This window comes from Dipodomys ordii, unplaced genomic scaffold, assembly GCF_000151885.1.
Source record: "Dipodomys ordii isolate 6190 unplaced genomic scaffold, Dord_2.0 Scaffold106, whole genome shotgun sequence".
Taxonomy (NCBI): Eukaryota; Metazoa; Chordata; class Mammalia; order Rodentia; family Heteromyidae; genus Dipodomys; species Dipodomys ordii.
This window is the reverse complement of record NW_012267322.1, coordinates 6,754,447-6,773,174: the sequence shown is the minus strand read 5'-3', so window position 1 is coordinate 6,773,174 and position 18,728 is coordinate 6,754,447. Positions and strand designations below refer to the sequence as shown.

Below are 18,728 nucleotides of genomic sequence, written 5' to 3'. Positions count from 1 at the left end.
GGGGGGAAGGGGGGAAGGAGAAGGATTGGGATGGGGGGGGGGGGGAGGCTGGGAAGGGATGAGAAGGGTAAACAAAGGAGGAGGCTGCAATGCTTGGTAAGAAATGTACGCATTATCCTGCCCATGCATTTGTAACCCCTCTGTACAATATGTTCACAAATAAAATAAAATTTAAAAAAAAGATATAGTTTTCATTTTCCAGACATAATAGAGGACCTGGCCTTCTGGTACCAATCAAGAGGAAAGAAGCCCAGTTTAGCTTCTCTTTCCCAAATATGACTAATCTCTCAAAGCAAAATACAAAGAGAAACAAAAAAGAAAGGAAGAAAGGAGGAAGGAAGGAATAAAGAAAGAAAGAAAGAAGGAAAGAAAGAGAGAGAGAAAAACTGGACAAGTTACCATATCAGGATTAGTAATAAAAAAAAGCAAAACTTGGAGAATGATCAGTTGGCAAAGCTGTGAGACCCTGGAGTTTAGAAGGCAACAGACTATCTTCAAATTGTTAAGATCAATTCTGAATCCTATACATGACAAAAATGTCCTTTAGAAAAAAAATGCAAACTACAGTTATCTTTAGAAAAGGAAAAAGAAAGAAATCAAATCCTTAAATCTTTACCCAAATGAAACAAAAAGCCTACATTTATACAAAACCCATACATGGATGCTCAGGTTATAGCTACCTGCAGAACTGCTTCCAGATGGACACCAATCAAATGTTCCTCAACTGAGGAATAGAAATGCTGATGGTGGTATGTCTACACACTGGGACTCTACTCAGTACTAAGCAGGGAAAGGTAATGGAGACCATAGACCACCCTGGAATCTCAAATGCCTGATGCTATGTGAAAGACACTAGAATGGAGACTCTAATACTGCATGGTTGCACTGATCTGGCATCTGGAGCATGTGAACTCACAGGGATGCACAGCAGCTCCAGAACTGGCAGGACAGGGATGGAATGGATTTGACTACAAACACAAGGCTTCAAGGGATTGGATTTTTGCACAACAGCTATGTGTTGGTTGCCAGAGCAGTTTCATGCCTCTAGGAATTGGCTGGAACTCAGAATTGTCAGAAAGGACTGAATTTTCCTGCCAATTGCACATGTCAAAAAAGATTAAAACAAAATCAGAACTTTAAATCCTGATAACCTTTTTCTTAAGATAGCTTTTTAACCATTTTTTTCTAATTGCCAATACTTATATATTCATAAGCAGAAAACAGTTGAAAATAAAATCTACTTGTGGTTCATACCTTCTGGAGGAAGTCCAGAAGCTATTAGAATAAAAAATGACCACACCGGCCATGCCATCAATGTACAAAACTTTATATAAATTCTGAAATCCTTACCAGTTATACAGACTTCTCCAATTCCAAATTACAGATGGGACTCTATGGTCACAATATTTATTACTGGCCTAATAAATATTGCACTAACATTTGGAATAAATATGCACCATCATTACTGTTGCAATGCATACACATGCTATTATTAGTCTTCATACTAGGTGATTTAAAAAAATAAAATAAAGCTACAAGCTCAGCCTTAATTCTTCTGATACCGACTTAACAAGTGTCTGCAATCACTTAGCATATCGATCTATGCCCTGTGAGGACTGGCAGAGTCAAACTGTTAAAGATTAAATTTTAACATACCCTGTCAAAGAGTGCAAAAAGTTGTCGCAGGACATCTGAAACAGGTAACTTCAAGTATTCTGCAAATTCTTCGATTCCAATTCTCCCTCCTTTGGAGGAACTTGCAATGGATGCATACTCATCCAGGTGCTTACGAATGCCATCCCAATCTAGTCTAAGCCAAGAATCATAAACAAACATGATTAGCTTTTTACCACCCACCTGGACTGCTTAAAAGCACTGTTCTATTAATTTATCTGAAGGAAAAACATTGTATAGGTTAAGATTAAAAAGAAGATGCAAAAGGGTTCTTAAAGGGACATACTGAACACATCTGCAAACATTTAATTTTTAAGAAGCATTTTCATATAATTGATAAATATCTTGGAATACCAAAGGGAAAGAAAAGGAAGTCAGAAGAACAATGTGGTGGAATAAAAGTTATTCATGAGAGGAAAATGAGAATATAAATTTTATCCCAAATGTTAATTTAGTAAGTAAGTAGTATTTATTGAGTTGCTACAAAAGACGCTGTAAATCTTACTTTCAAAGAGCTTTTAGGCTGAAAAGTCACACTTCACAAAATATTACTACCTGGAGATTCATTAGACTATACACACTTCCTCCGGTACCAGTTATAATAAATAAATCAATCACAGTGGTGAAACACTAGAAAGTTCTACTGTAGCTTACATCATTTCTGACTCTGTCATATAAAAATTAAACAAGCCACATTTCTACATCTAATTTCAGCATGTAGCTACACTTTTTAATCTATGGGCTACTGTGGATATAACACTAAATAAAACAAGAGCAAAACATTTTACTATCTTGAAGGTAGAAATATTTTTATACCATTTATCAAAAATATGATATCTCATATATTATATTTATTTTATATATTATATATTTATATAACGTATATAAAATATGTAAATAAAAGTATATAAATATATAAATATATTTATGCATACACTTATATACATAAATTTATATATGTTTATTATACATATAAATATATATGTATATATAGATTTTACTTGGGCCCACAATAAGTTTGTGAAAGAGTAGAAAAAATGTGTTTCTTTGGCAAGAAAAGCCACAACCACTGGATTAAAAAAGTAACCTTGTTCTTCCTAGACAGTGTCTAGGCCCTGAGTTCCTTTTGCTCAAGGCTAATGCTCTACCACTGGAGACATAGCTCTATTTCTCATTTTTTTTGGTAATTAATTGGAGATAAGAGTCTCATGGACTTTCCTATCCTGGGTGACTTCAAACTGTGATTCTCAGATCTCTGTCTCCTGGGTAAATAGGATTACAGACATGAGCCATGGGTGCCTGGACAAAATTACTGTATTTTAACACTGAACTTGCATGCGGTGGCTTGTTCAGCATCAACTTCTTAGAAGAGACATGAAGATCCACTGAAGCTGTACACTCTGTACATTCCTACTAGGATTAAGAACAGAATGAACCTAGAACTTCTATACTAGGTAGCTAGATCGGAATGTTGCAAATAGTTCATTCCAAATCACAAAAGTACCAATGGGTGTTTTCCTCTTTGGGAGAAATAAAAACAAGTACCCAGAAAATAATAAAGGTAGATCTAGGGAAAGTATTTTAAAAAGCATTGGTGGTCAGAATTATTATTGGAGCTTCTTCCATGTGAGGTATCTATCATATCATGCTAACCTCCTGGTAGCAAAGCAGGAGCACTAATCAACCATGGAGAGTCATGTCCAACAAGGAAGGCCATCTGTCCCCATGTTCTCTGTCCCTTGCTTTCTTCCTGTGATCAAAGCATGCACAAATCCTCAACTGAACTGTTCTCAAAAAAATACTAAACCCAACAATAAAATGGGAGATAAGCTCCCAATCCTGGCTTTTCCTAACAAACACCGCAGGATCTGAGAATGGGACAATAATAAAGTGAGAAAAAAGATGAGCTCCTTTGCTAAGACCAGTCTAAAAGTATAGTCAGAAGACACTTACTTTAACTTACGGCTGATTTTGGTAAATTCCACCAGCCCAGCTTCCATGGGCAGTGTGAGCTGTCCAGCTGAAATCATGAGCCTGCAGTCCTCATACGTGTGGTCTGTCACTGGCACGCCCAGAGTGCTACAAGAATTAAGAGGGATAAAAAATACAATGTTCCACAAAAGGTGATGATCTTTTTAATGTTTGAACTGATTAACACAGAATAGTACATGGAAGAGCAGAGCTACTTTTTCAATCCAGTGGCTGTGGCTTTTGGTGCCAAAGAAACTCACTTTTCTACTCTTTCACAGACCTACTATAGCCCAAGTAAAGCTTTTAACATCTCATGCTTCTGTGTATATAGCTGAGAAGTTTTGCAATACCTGGTATTGAAATCAAAGTCTCACACATGCTTGGCAAGTGTTCTACCACTTGAATCAAGCTCCTAGCCCTCATTTTGTGTTTTAACTAGAACAGTAATAATTGAATCTCATGCAATCCAGTGATTTTGGTTCTAGACTTATGGATCTTGTATCAGCTGGGGACTTAGTGGCATTGGACCTAAGATTCACTCTTCTCATTGTACCTAGGAATAATTACTTCACAAGGCAATACCTGGGTAGGTACAGGTACTGTTTAAAGGTAAGTGGCATTTGCACATGCACCCAAGCCACTACCATCTGCCTTCCCTTCCCTTTTATAACTGGAGGACCCCTTGCTACATGGTAATCTTTAAAATACTGAGACTAATGGGTACTGAGCTGATATTTCTTCCAAACCTAACAGCATCCATACACAGTGCAAAGCCTCCCTCTTGCCTACCTCCCAGCTGCTTAGAGACTCAATAATAGTGAATTAGATTTGGAAAATTCATGTATTAATAAGAAATGAACACACACATACACACACAGCACAAAGGAAAGGCTATGCAACACATGAAATGCTTTCCTCATGACTCCTCTTCATTAAGTTTTATTAACAAGTGGAAATCATAAAATGATTTTCAATTTTATTTGACTGTGTTGAGTCATTGTTATAAGCGCTAACTTCTGAATGAATGCGATCGGGGTAACACATGTTTTCCATCAAAGACAGGTTTTCTGGGCTATTTTTTTTCTTTGATGAATAAATACATGGGTGTTAGACTATTTAAGAAGGAAAACAAAGCTTTAGAATATCTCAGGAATTACAACAATAACTCGTCACTGGAACAGCTTGGACTCTGGGACCAGGAAATGTGGAGCTGAACCTCAAAGCAGTCGCTAGTGTGGTACAGGGCCCTAAGCTACTCCTTCTTTCCCTCCTGGAGTTGTGAGGATGCCGGCTGGTGTAAGTAAAGGGCCAAGCATGCTACTCAGGAAATAGCTGCAAGTAATAGTGCCACCACCAGCTCCTCACTTCTGCTGGGCTCTTCATCATTTTCAACTGCTTTTATCTCCTATGTTCCTATTTTAGCCTCATAATAATTAAAACCATGAGAGGCCAGGCACTGGTGGCTCACACCTGTAATCCTAGCTACTCAAGAGGCTGAGGTCTGAGGGTCACAGTTTAAAGTCAGCTTGGGCAGGAAAGTCGGTGAGACTTATCTCCAATTAAACACCAGAAAATAGAAGTAGAGCTGTGACTCTAAGTGGTAGAGTGCTAGGACTTAAGCAAAAAAAAAAAGAAAGAAAGAAGGAGGGAAGGAAGGAAGGAAGGAAGGAAGGAAGAAAGAAAAAAGAAAGGAAGAAAGAGAAAGAAAGAAAAAGAAAAAAAGCTCAGGGAGGGTACCCAGGCCCTGAGTTCAGGCCCAATGACCACCACCAACAACAACAATACCAAAAAACATGAGAGGCAAGGCAATCTTTTATATTTCCAAGACAAGAAGGAACTTTGGAGGGGTCTGTGTAGCAACCAAGATTCTCCTTGGCCAAGTAAAGCTCTGAAGCTATGAAGTTCTTGCTGAATTCAGGGTTCCTGCTGAATTTTCAGAGAAGAAAACACTAAAAGCCTGTTGGCTCCAGAGCTCCTGCAGGGGGCGACAAGGAGAAGCAGGCTTGGAGTAGGGTGGGGAGCGTACACCCAACATCTGGCAGGCAGAAGGCGGTCTGGGGACTGGCATGATGTATAGCATTTCTCTGATTAGCATACTGGCCAGTTAAAACTCCTTTAAGTGCAGGAAAATGTTAAACTTATGTTTTTCAGTTTCTGAATCCTAATGTTCTAGACATTCCTGCCTAGGGAAGCTGTTTCCCTTTTCTGTGTATCTGTCCCCTGCAAACTTGGACGGTTTTGGAAGCTGAAGGGAGAGAAAGGAGGCCCTAAAAGCTTCACACGGCTGTGTCCCACAGTTCCAGGCCAGCCTGGAGCCTACAAATGATCTCTTCTGCCTACAACTCTGGACCCCATCTTTCTGAGCAAGGCATATTTCCATTGGTTTGGGGCTGCATTTGGGAGAGCATTTTAGGTGATTTTATTGGCAGCGTCCCTATTTTACTTACCCAAATAAGTTGGGGTAGGAGACACTTAGGAAAAGGAGGAGAGAAGCCTTTAAGCAAGGTTAAGCTACTTTTTACCAATGATTTTCCAGTTACTTACTAGTTATAATGATGTACAGACACTTACTCTGCCATTAAACTCCGGACTCTACTGGCAAAAAGCACAGGATCTTTTTTCTCTTCATCGTTTGGTACTTGAACAGGCATAAACTGAAAGACAAATGCACCTTTCTATAACAGCCCTCCAGCCCAAGACATCAGTGTATAGACGGTCAATCAATCTGCAGAGTACTTTGTCATCTTTGAGTACAGGTGACTAAACAGGAGATCTCCACGCAGGCCCTGGGTCTGCCTGTGTGCTAACTCTATTATAAGATCTCCTTAGGCTCCTCGACTCTGAACAAGGGTCCTGTTTGTTGTGAGTTACATCAACAAGCTAAGGTCTGAAATTCTGAGGTTGCAAAGCTGTAGCTACTAATGCGTTCTCTCACACCTGCATTTCCTCCTTTCATATCCCTTATATAAAAAATGTTTTTTCTTTTCTCCTTTTTTGTATTTTATAGTATTATCTTTCTCTACCCATTTCAAGGTCAACCATATTTTTACTATTTGATTGGACTTTATGTTTTAATCATTCTTCCTCATTTTTCTTTCCTTTTTTTTTTTTAAAGTCAGCTCCCCAGTCTGTCAGCTCAGTTATGCAGGAGGCTGAGGTCAGGAGGTCTGTAATTCCAGGCCAATCTGGGTTTTAAAAAAAGTTAATGAGACTCCACTTCAATAGAAAAAGCTGGGTGTTGTGGTTTGCATGCCATCCCAGCTATGAAGGAAACATAAATAGGAGGATTGCTGTCCAGACTATCTTCCCCCCGTCCTCCTTACCCCACCGCCTACTACAAGATACTGCCAAAGCAGGAGATGGGACCTAGAGAAAGGAACAGTCATAACAGCTAATTCTTGCAGAGGGTGCCCTAAGAAATGTTTGTATGTAACTAAAGATTTTTAGAGGAGTGCAATTTTGCTAATAGTTACTGCTTACTGAATTCTAAGTGTGTACCAGGTGCCATGCTGGTTTTATGAGCATCTTTTCACTTAATTAAGTTTTTCTGTTTTTAATCATCAAGAATTAGGATTAAAATGGTCATCATGGAGGTGCATGCTTGTAACCTCGATTGCCCAAGAAGTAAATACTGGGAGAAGTTGGTACAAAACCAACTTAGGCACAAAGTTAGCAAAACCCTATCTCAACAAAATAAGCATAAATGGCTCATGTCTGTAATCTCAACTCTGTGGGAGACAGACACAGGTAAGAAGACTGAGGTGTGAAGTCAGTCCCAGGAAAAAGAATGAGCCTTATTCACAAAATAATGAAGTAAAAAGAGGGGCTGGGGTGTGATTCAAGTTTTGGTAAAATGCCTGCTTTACAACTGTTAAGCTCAAACTAACAAGAAAAGAAGGAAGGAAGGAAGGAAGGAAGGAAGGAAGGAAGGAAGGAAGGAAGGAAGGAAGGAAGGAAGGAAAGGAGGGAGGGAAAGAAGGAGGGAGGGAGGGAGGGAAGGAGGGAGGGAGAAAAGTTATATGATGTTCAATGTATCATGGCTCAATTAATTCTATTCAACACATATTGCTTAAACACACATCTGTCACATGTCAGAGTTCAGATCTTGGGGATATGGCAGAGAATGCATGCACAGGAAGCCCGCCACACAGCAGAAGTGTGTCCCACAGTGAGAAACATTCAGCAGGAAGAGCTGGTACCCACGATCTGGGGCTTTATATGATTAGCTCTCAACACCTCCCTGCTGCACGTTCTACCATGTCCATCTGCTAGACAAAGAATGGGCAGAAAGAAGTTAAACTATGGCCAAAGCCACACTTACACAGCAGTTATGATTTGAAAGAAAAAGAAAAGTCTGTGTAAGGAAATAAAAATCTCACATGTTCCAAACGGACTTGTTTCTAAATCTTGTTATTCAAGGGTACAGGTGACTCAGAGATGAAGCTAAAGCAAAGGAGATAAGACCAGGCCCCAGGTTTTGGCAGTAACTTGAGTGGGAGGGTGTGGATGAGACTATGCAGGAAGCAGACCTAGGGACTCCTGCAATGGCTCCATGCCAGACCCCAAGAGGTGGGCCAGGAGAGGTGAGGGTGTACAGCGCAGCTGGGACGCGGGGGGGGGGGGGGGCATTTCATGTGCTTTCACTGTTCACGTTCATTTTATTAACTTCTCCAAGGGGACAGTGGGAAGAGCACTGGGTCCTGGCTCTGCTGTAAGGTCCCAAAAGTCATCTTGCCCCTAGGAACCTTCCACTCAACAGGGCAAAGGCCCTTTGCCATTGGATGCATTTAGCATCACTATCCTCAAGGTGGAGAAAGAAACCACCACCAGGGGTCTCCATGTGACTTTAAAATCCCGAGCAACACACAATAAACAAGTACTGCTAAAAATTCCCTGCATCCTAATGTAGTAAATATATTTCCTATATTTACATAGTTTGAAATTCAAGGAAGAAAACATGAGGCTGAAATCAGTGTTGAGGAGATCTCTAAGAGAAATGTTTTAAGAAAGAAAAGTTTTTAAACTGCCAAATATTTCTGTGTGTGTGTGTGTGTGTGTGTGTGTGTGTTAAAGCCAAATGGCCATTTACAGTTTTATAAGTCATAAAAGTACATGTGGGAAAACAAACTATTGCCACAGTGTCAACCAAACACAGCACAATGAAATATGGATGGGCTTGGTTTCTGTTTGTGCAGGAAATATTGTCCGTAAAATGCCTTTCCATCACTCTGGGATTAGCCTGTCATTGTATTCTTGAGGAAATAAACTGCACTGAGAGTACAAAATAGTAAGAGCCCAGGACTCAACACTGTCGGGCCTCAGCGACCCCTTGCCTCCTGGAGAAGCAACATAATGTAAGTTCTACTCAAGTCTCTCCTAGGTAAGACTGGCTTAGACACCTCTCTGCCACCTTGCCCATCATTTGAGCTCCTAGCAGAAGCACATCTTCTACTTGGAAAGGAAAATCAAGCAAAGGGAGGAATGCATGACTGTTATTATTGTAATAGCCCCAACACACATTGAAATGCTCTAGGGACTTTCTGTTTTCTTTCACCTCCACCATCTCCCATCATTCTCTGTTCTCCTAGCAATAACCCAAGCACTATCTTGATTCCCCAGTCCCTTCACCTGGCCACAGACATTGTCTTCAACACCATCTCAGCCATGGTACCCAACACATGACCCTAATGTCATCCTCTGGATTCTTCAGTTCCTGTCATTATGAATTAGGGCTTAACTCTCCCTCACCTGCTCTGGCACAGGCTTATGACATAGGAACAGCCTATGGCCCTCTGCCTGCCCAAATAGCTCAGACAGGAGGCAGGCATATCATTTGGCCTTTCTGTTGCCTACAATCTCTTACCTCTGCCACATTCACAGTAGCTACTCTCAATCCTCTTGGATTGAGAGCAGATCTCGTCTGATCCTGCCTTTTCCTCCTGGGAGAGACCACAGAGCGATGCTAAAGGAAGTTACACCTGCTCCACGCTTCCAAGATGCAATTCCTTTTTTTTTTTTTTACCTCACTCTGCCTGGCCTGCTGGCATGTACATCACCTTCAACTTCAGACAGAAGGCAGCTATGGGGCTTCTGTTCCCTTTCCCTCTGCATCTGAGACTGAGCTCACAGATCCTCACTCACCCAACACACATGCTCTCAGCCCCTCACCGCCATATTCTACTCTGCCAGACTGTCCCAGGGAGAGAAGGCTGACACATTTGTCAACGAGCACCTAATTCATGCTTTGGGGTTCACAGTCCTCACCTTGTAAAGTTTTCTTTAAGTAACTAACAATGTATTCTTAAAGAAATAAAAATCTTCTTTATAACTTCAGTATAGTCTAAGTGCAGAGTGACCATGACAGCCACTCAGGCCCGAGGCCTTCAGGCTCCTTCCCACTTACTATATGGCAGCCTGCAAACTGCCATGCAGCTGAGGTATGCCACAGGCTAGACCACCTCAGGTCTATAGGCCAGCAGCCATAGGCTCTGCCATGCAGCTGAGGTATGCCACAGGCTAGACCATCTCAGGTCTACAGGCCAGCAGCCATAGGCTTTGCCATACAGCCAAGGTATGTGATAGGCTAGACCATCCCGGTTTGGGTAAGCACACATTACAATGTTTGCATAAGGGTAAAATTGCCTAACTTTCTCTGAACACATCCCTGTGGTTAGGCAACGCATGACTGTATTTAGCCTTGCCTAAGCCAAAGGCTCTTTGAAGACTTAAAGAGTGGTATGGATGTCTGGATGTTGATTCTAACATTGTTGCCACAGTCCTTCCTTTCCCAAACCAGATATTCTTTTCAAATCAAGAAAACCCACTTGAACTGCTGAAGGCTGTGAACTGCCCACCTTAAAGTACTTTAGTTATAATCCCAGCCACTACCAGATTACTATAAGTGTTGTAAAGGAATTTTTCTGAAGCAATATGTACCTACAAGGTATAGATTCTAAAGTCAACATGCTCTGAAGGCATGCTGGTATGTATACACACTGTGAAGAAGAAAGCCGGCCTCAAGGTCAACGTGAAGGTCATATTTCCATTCATAAACTAACTGCTGCCACATGGTGGTATTTGTTTGAGCACTCACTGTCATGAAATAAACTAGCATATTCTGAATATGTCATAGTTGATTCTTGTTTTTCAGGCTTGGGATGTTTGTTTGTTTGGCTAGTGCCAGAGTTTAAACTCAGGGCTCAGGCTGAGGAGGTTGTTTGTTTGTTTGGCTACTGCAAGAGTTTAAATTCAAGGCCTTGTGCTTGTTAGGTTTGCTTGCCTGGCTGGCACTCTATCAGTTAAGCCTCACTTCCAGCACCAATATTTTGCTGGTTGTTTTGGAGCCTCTTGGACTTTTCTGCCTGGGTTGACTTTGAACCATGATCCTTCAGGTCTCAGCTTCCTGAGTAGCTAAAATGACAGGCATGAGCTACTGGTCCCACCTTACTAGCTACCTTATTCTCTGTGCTCCTGAGCTATGTGTTTATAAAGGCACATGTAGGAATGGCAAATTGATAAATGTAATCATGAAGCGGCATGTTAGAAACATACCATGATGCCATGTAAATAAGGAATAATTTTCAGCAGAGCTACCCTGTCAACATACTTGTTGCTTAAATCCATCCTTACTCAAAGATGCCAGAGTCCAATTGCATTGTGCAGGAAGTCTACAACTTACATTCTTTTTAAATCCAAGTGTCATGAAAATGGCAACTTTTTCAAAACAAGTCTCTATGGTGGGGAGGCAGGAGTTGAATGGAGAAAAGGCAGCAAGAAAATACCACTAAGCATTATTTATACACTCTAGATGTCTGATAAGGGTTTGGGTATGAAGGAGTTTCATTTCCATCGTATCTGAGAGATGTAAAATTCTAAGCTATAGCAGTTATAGTACTAAGCTGTCTGATGACTCCCAAAACTGAGTGTCTAAAGACAATCCACGTAAAGATCATCTTAAAAGCTATACCTAATACCACATTCTTAAATAAGTCATCTATGTGTGTGTATGTGTGCATGTATGTGTGTGTATGTGTGCATGTATGTGTGTGTGTGTGTATGTGTGTGTGTGTGTATGTGTGTGTGTGTGTGTGTGTGTGTGCCAGTCTTGGGGCTTAAACTCGGGGCCTGGGCACTGTCCCTTAGCTTTTGCTCAAGGCTAGCATTTTACCACCTCAACTCCACAACTGGCTTTTTGCTGGTTAATTGGAGGTAAGAGTCTCATGGTCTTTCCTACTCTGGCTCTTCTCCTCCCAGTATCCTGAGTAGGCATGATTAGAGGCATGAAGTACTAGCACCCAGTATTGAATAATGCATCTTGAACTAAATTTGACCAATAGTCAAGAAGTTTGGGACTAAGGGTGTGCAGCTCATGGGTACAGGGCTTGCCTAGTAAGCATGAAGCATATAGTACTACCAAAAAGAATTCTAAAAATATGTTTACAATAGCAACAATGATTTCCATCAATTTATTAATTTTTTTGCCAGTCCTGGGGCTTGAACTCAGTGCCTGGGCACTGTCCCTGAGCTTCTTTTGCTCTACCACTTGAGCCATAGCGGCACTTCCGACTTTTTCTGTTTATGTGGTACTGGGGATTTGAACCCAGAGCTTCATGCATGCTAGGTAAGCACACTTCCACCAAGCCACATTCCCAGCCCTGATTTCCATCAGTGTTATAGTATAAGAGAAAAGAGGAGAATCTCAGATCAAGGCCCTGCTTTTCTGAGCCACAGTGTGGATAGTGCCTGAAGAACTGCTGAAATTCATTTTTTCAGTTACATTCCAATGGTAGAGAATTAAACTATTCAATTGTCATAAAGCAGTTAAGAGCTGATGTGGCACACATTTGTAATTTCAGCTATTTTGGAGGCAGAGGCAAGAGCATTGCACATTAGAAGTCAGTTTGGGCAATTTAGAAAGTCCTTGTTTCAAAACAAAAGGGCTAAAGATGTATCTCAGTGTAGAGTACTTGCCCTGCACATGAGACCCTGGGTTCAATCCCCAATACTACAAAAACAAAATTAAATAAAATGCAATAACATTGTTAGGATTTGCACAAGAGAAAGACAACACCACAGATTTAAAATGCATATAATTAAAATAAGCATTCTAAATGAAAAGCCCCTCTATTTCCATCTTCCTGCTCTGAACCACAAACCTAACAATCAAATCCTAATGGATGCAACTATTTCCAACCAGCTGAAAGTCATTTTGTTTGTGAGATTAAGGAACAAAGAATACATTCTTGTCTTTGCCAGAAAGTACTACTCAAACAGATCTCAGAATCAGCTGGAAAAATGCAAGGATTGTAAGCTTAAAAATAAAAGGAAGGGTTAGGCACCAGTAGCTCACAGCTATTATCCTAGCTGCTCAAGACACTGAGATCTGAGGATCGAGGTTTGACACCAGCCTGGTCAGGAAAGTCTGTGAGAATCTTATCTCCAATTAAACACCCAAAAGTCAGAAGCTGATCTGTGGCTCAAATGGAAGACCACTAATCTTGATAAAATAAGCTCATGGATAGTGCCCAGACCCTGAGTTCAAGCCCTAATAAACAAACAAACTCGTAAATAAATAAATAAATAGGAAGAAGGAGAAAAAGGGAAAGGAAGGGAAGGGAAGAGAAGGGAAGGGAAGGGAAGGGAAGGAATCCCATGAGATGAAAAGGAGAGGTGCTGGCAGTTGTGGTAGCCAAGTAGCAAATGTCCTTCTGTTGTCATGCAGCTGGACCACAGAATGTTCTAAATAAAGCCCTATGGCAGTTCCAAGACTGCATGGACTGACTTACCTCCACTTCTACCTTTGTGAAGGGCTGGCAGAAAGTAAGCACACAGAGCTGGAGGCTGAGAAAAGAAAGAGGAGGACTTCTTACACAGGAATACAAGGTCACCCACTGCTGCCCTCTCCACATGGGTGCCCAGCACTTCCCATCAACACTTCCCATTTATAAACACTACACTGAAGCTGGAATGCTTCTTTGGCTCACACAATTCTTGCAATTCAAAAATTACATCATCGAGGGCACCAGAGATGTCCTTGCTATATTGTGCTCGTGAGTCAGAGCCACAGCTTGACAGACTCATCCCCAAGTTTGAAGTTTCCTTGACAACTTAGATCTTCAAGCCAGTGGCCCCAGAGAAACTTCCCCAAAACTGTTCTAAAGTTCATCAATGTGTTTAAAGGAAAATTACTGAGAACAATCCTACACTTCTAAACCTTCTAGGAATAACAATGGTAAAATATCAAGGAGCCTTTCCTTAAAAGACGGAACTGAATCAAAATGGTCTCATACTAATAAATATTTTCCTTATGGAGAAATATTTTGAAAATTGCTGATTTCATTGTAAAGCTGGACCAAAGGTCTTTCTTTAAAGTTGTTAGCCAGCCCTTGAAAAGATCGGTTTAAAAATAGTTCTTCTCTTTGCAGTTCTCTAGCATATATTTACAGACCCTGGGTAGGATTGTTGCAAGATTTTTCAGTTCAATCTAATTAGACAATTGACCCAAAACTCAAGCAGACTAGATTAGTCCGTATGTTTAACAAAACAACCATGCAATCTCTTTTTGCTGTTTAGAAATCAAAATATAATTTGCCTATAAAAAAAAATTCTGGTCCAGGTGCCTGTAATCTTAGCAACTCAGAAGGCTGAGATCTGAAGATCCCAGTTCAAAGCCAGTCCAGTCAGAAAAGTCTATGAGACTCTTATCTATAATCAACTACCAAAAAACCAGAAATGGCTGTGGCTCAAGTGGTACAGTATTAGACTTAAGCAAACAGCCCAGGGACTTTGAGTAACCATGTCCTGAATTCAAGAGTACTGTCACACACAAAAATGTTATCTGAAGGGACTCTTAAGGAAGTTAGGAGTTTAAACAAGGAATTGAGCTAGAAGAATGAATTAAGGAAGTAAATTTAGTACTTCTGTAACTAATTATGAACTATTAATGTAGTAATTTTCAAGTATTCTATCTGAAATTCACTACTACTCCATGGATGCTAGAAGGGTGGGCCCAGAAATATAAATATATTTGGAAATATAAATACGTAACCCCAAATGTTCAGGCACTGCTGTTTCTAAAATGACCTGTTCTACTCATTCTCCCCACTACTTTTCTTATATAAAAGTCAAAAACTAGGAATTCACAATCAGTAGTGATAGGAAGTCTATATTAGCGTCAAATTAAAAAGGTGGTATCTTAGAGAATTAAAGATAATACAGTATCTACATATCTTTTTCAATTTGTTCTTTATTTGTTGCATTGTTCGCTTTACCTCAACTACCAAAGACCACAGCACAAGAGAAACACAAGTGTTTTTCACATGTGTTAACTTTCCATTCCACTCACTCTTAAGCTACCTATTCTGATTTCAATGTAACATTTCAAATGTGTATATACATATTCATGAGAAAAAGCTAGGTAATGCTTTTGTTTTTTGTTCTCTGATTGCCAGTATTTTGTTCAATTGGGTGAAAGATATCCAAAGAAGGAATTGTGTTTGAAACTCACGACTTCCTTCTGCTTCTCAGAGCTCACCCATGTCTGAGCTCTGTCTTTAACAGTATCAGAACTGGACAGGCCCCGGGAAAGGCCTCTAATCCACCCTTTAAGTGATTCTCCCAAAACTGACAAAGGCTTAATTTTTCTTCCCACAGGGGAAACTATGTAAAAGATCTTGAAGGGCAGATTCTCCACTTTCTGTTCTTTTCAAAGGTGGATTTCACTTTGGCTTGTTCAATAGTGAAACCATTTTTCTTCCTCCTCTCTGATGTGTATATAGAAACTGCTAATCACTGCACTTTGAAAATCCAAGAGCAGAACCGAAATTGCAGTCCGTCATTTTCTCAACACATGTCAGACTCATCCCATTATTTCAGGATGGAAACATCAGCTAATCAGAAATGGAAGTGGGAAATTCAAGTTGAATATGATGCAGACTTGTCTAAGACCCATCCAATGTGTCAACTGATTGGGAGACACCAGGGGTTCAAGGGCAAGAGAGTAAAGATGTATGTAGAGATATGTTAGAAGATGTAAGACTCTGACTAGGTAAGAGTACTAAGGAATAAATGGTCTTTGGCTCCTTTGTTAAAATAAAATGTACATGGACTAAGACTAGAAACAAGTGACTTACAATGTAAATCCTTGCCATGTCCAGGTCACTGTGTCCTACAACAACCAAAGGACATAAGCTGTTAGCAGGAAAATAACCCATGCAACAATATTCTTATCTTACTTCTAGGATTCAGAGCACATTGAAAAGTAAAATGCACATATTATTTATTCAGGTACAGTGAACTGATCTACAGATTCCTGAATTATCTGCACAGCAAAGGTTTATTTTTCTATATCATTATCTTTTTATGGAAAAACTTGTTCTAAACGTTTAAGGAAAGTATTGTATATGCTCAGTGATTTTCATGTCTAGGAGACTAATTTGCTTATAAAAATAAAAACAAAAACAGTTAAGGGCTGGGTTTGGTGGCTCACAACTGTAATCCAGCGAATAAGAAGGCAGAGACAAATCAATTTTAAGACCACTTCTTACTAAAAAACAAAATAAACCCAAAGGAACCAGGCATGTGGCTCAAATGGTAAGGGCCCTGAGTTTAATTCCTAGTGTCACAAAAATGATTTAATAAAAATAAAACAGAGCTGGGCATGGTAGTTCATGCTTATAATCCTAGCTATTTAGGAGAAAAGGATCTAGATTCATATCAGCCTGGGCAAGTTTGTAAGATACCTGTTTCAACTAAGAAACAACTGGGCACATTAGTATGCTTCTGTCATCCCTGCTACAACAGAAGCATAAACGGGAGGATGGAGGTTCAGGCTGGCTCCAGGCAAAAAGAAAAATAACAGAGGCAAAAAGGACTGCGGACACGGTTTAAGTAGCAAAGTGTCTCCTATCAAGCACAAAGTCCTGAAATCAAATCCCAATGCCCCAACAGCAACAAAAACAAACGAACAAACAAAAACAGAATTCATCAATTCTCAAAAAATAGAGGTTGGAAAAAATCAAGTTGCATATTTAATAAATTCAAACCTACAAATAAAGATATAAATAAAAGTCTGACAGATTTTATTCATTTCCAAAGCATCTACATCCACTGACTAGAAGTAAGAACTGACCAAGAATCTCATTTTTATTTTCTGGTATCTGTATTGGAACTCAGGACTTCCTGCTCTCACACAACTTGCTAGACTGGCATTCTACAACGTAAGCCAGCTTCACTCGCTACTGGTTAATTGGACATGGAGTTTCTCAAACTTTTCTGCTCCAGCTAAATTCCAACTTCAGTCCTACAGATCCCAGCCTCCTGAATAGCTAAGATTACAGGCACGAGACTCCAGCAGAGATAGCTTTATTTGAAAACATTCTGGACACTAGACAGCAAGTAGAATGAATCTGCCCAAATTGTTTCCAGCACTTTTCTATTCATTCCCTTCTTCAAATGTTAAAAGGGCTCCTTAAAGAATGTGTGCCACTTAGAATGGTGAAGTTCTCCCCATGGTAAAATTTTGCTCACCAATGTGTTGGGGTATCTGAGGAGGATGGGCTGCACCGGAACTCCTGGAATGAAGGCTCCTAGAACCACAGTGACATTTCACAGTGTCGTTTGCATGTACATAAAACCAAGAGTCACATAAACATTCATTACAATAGTATAAAGGCACTAATAGTTTAACAGTCCACATATCATAACCTATTGGCTAAAGTGTTTATCCAAGTGAGGATTCTTTTAAATTAAGATTTAAGCAAAATATTAAATGCTGAGACTAAGCCACATAAGCATTTATTTATTTATTCACTTGCGTTCACGTCCCAAATTATTCAACAAGATTTTTTAAGTAGTGACAAAAATAAATGCAAAGAGAAAATAAGAGTATCTGGATGAAACCAATTACTCAAAGCAAAACTGCTACACTGGCAGAAGTGAGACATAACTCAGACCCTGAGGACTCAGGCAGCCCATAGAAAAACCCTTAGTGTGTGCAGGAAAGCGGCATTCGGGTCATGCGGTCTTCCCACTATGCAAAAGGGAGTGAGCCGAGGAATGCAACGACAGATTCCAATGGTGCAACTCCTTTGACCAATTAACTTCCAGTTTAACAAAATGAATACCGGGAAGCTGGAACCTGGCGGGTGTGAGGTTAAGGGGAGGGGGCAGAGAATAATGGGAGGGAGGGTGAGTGAATGCAGTCATAGTCATCATATTCAATGCACATATGTGAAAATGGAAACAAGTAACTTCAGGGGATGGAGAATGCTAAGGGTAACACTGATCAAGATGTGTTGAACTTACAAACTGACATGTTGAGTTGAAACCCCTTTGTACTATTATTTAAAGATAAGAAAACAATAAAAAAAAGTTTTAATAAGAAGGATAATGAATTAAGATTTCAAGGAGAGGAAAAGTAGGGAGGGAAGGAAAAGAGGAGGGGAAAGACTTTACAAAGGAGTTATTATACTAAAACAGAAAGCAAAGGAGAAAGTTCTGTGGGATCAAAATGTCAAAAATGTTTCATCAGGAAGAAAGGCTCAGAGTAAACGCTAGTTATTTTGTGTTATTTTTGTGTTACATTTTGTGTTTGTTATTTTGTGTTTTGCATCCAAAGTATTGGAGAACTCTTTCACATTACTTCGTTACAGTACATAATTTAATTCATCTCACCTGGTTTAAAAGTAATCAAACAGGACCGATTAGTACAAGTTCCTTCTGGGAAAACTAGTATCTTGGGAGAAAAGGAATAGATTTAATAGTTCAGTCTAATTAATAGATGACTTCCTTACACACTTTCTATGACTTCACAGACAGCTACTTTAAAAACCAAAATGACATAATGAGTTGACATTGGATTCTAATGGCTGATCATTCTATTCTCTAAGAGAAGCATAATTGGACCATTAAGACAATGAGAAAATAGGTTTAAACTTTGAACCAACAATATACTTTATTGATAAAAGATCCTACATTTTTTCATAATGATGTTTTTGCTAATGATCTGTTTTTACTAAAGAAGACACAGAAAAGTATAAATCATGGTCCAGGCACGCACACCTTGTACACTATGTATATATCAG

At 39.8% G+C, this 18,728-nt stretch overlaps 1 protein-coding gene across 3 annotated transcripts in view; it reads right to left on the bottom strand.

Moving 5' to 3' along the window:
• LOC105994425 (lysophosphatidylcholine acyltransferase 2) overlaps positions 1 to 18,728 on the bottom strand; it is a 58,311-nt gene that overhangs the window by 29,310 nt on the left and 10,273 nt on the right. Inside the window, exons 4-10 of one of the 3 annotated variants that reach the window (XM_013027913.1) lie at positions 18,319 to 18,379; positions 17,173 to 17,231; positions 15,777 to 15,811; positions 13,431 to 13,485; positions 6,217 to 6,299; positions 3,628 to 3,753; positions 1,657 to 1,810 (exon numbers count right to left, since the gene is read on the bottom strand). In XM_013027913.1, the coding sequence (XP_012883367.1) occupies positions 1,657 to 1,810; positions 3,628 to 3,753; positions 6,217 to 6,299; positions 13,431 to 13,485; positions 15,777 to 15,811; positions 17,173 to 17,231; positions 18,319 to 18,379 (573 nt within the window). Of the gene's footprint in view, positions 1 to 1,656; positions 1,811 to 3,627; positions 3,754 to 6,216; positions 6,300 to 13,430; positions 13,486 to 15,776; positions 15,812 to 17,172; positions 17,232 to 18,318; positions 18,380 to 18,728 lie in introns of those variants that run through there. The other 2 variants (XM_013027912.1, XM_013027914.1) reach the window with 2 other exon arrangements.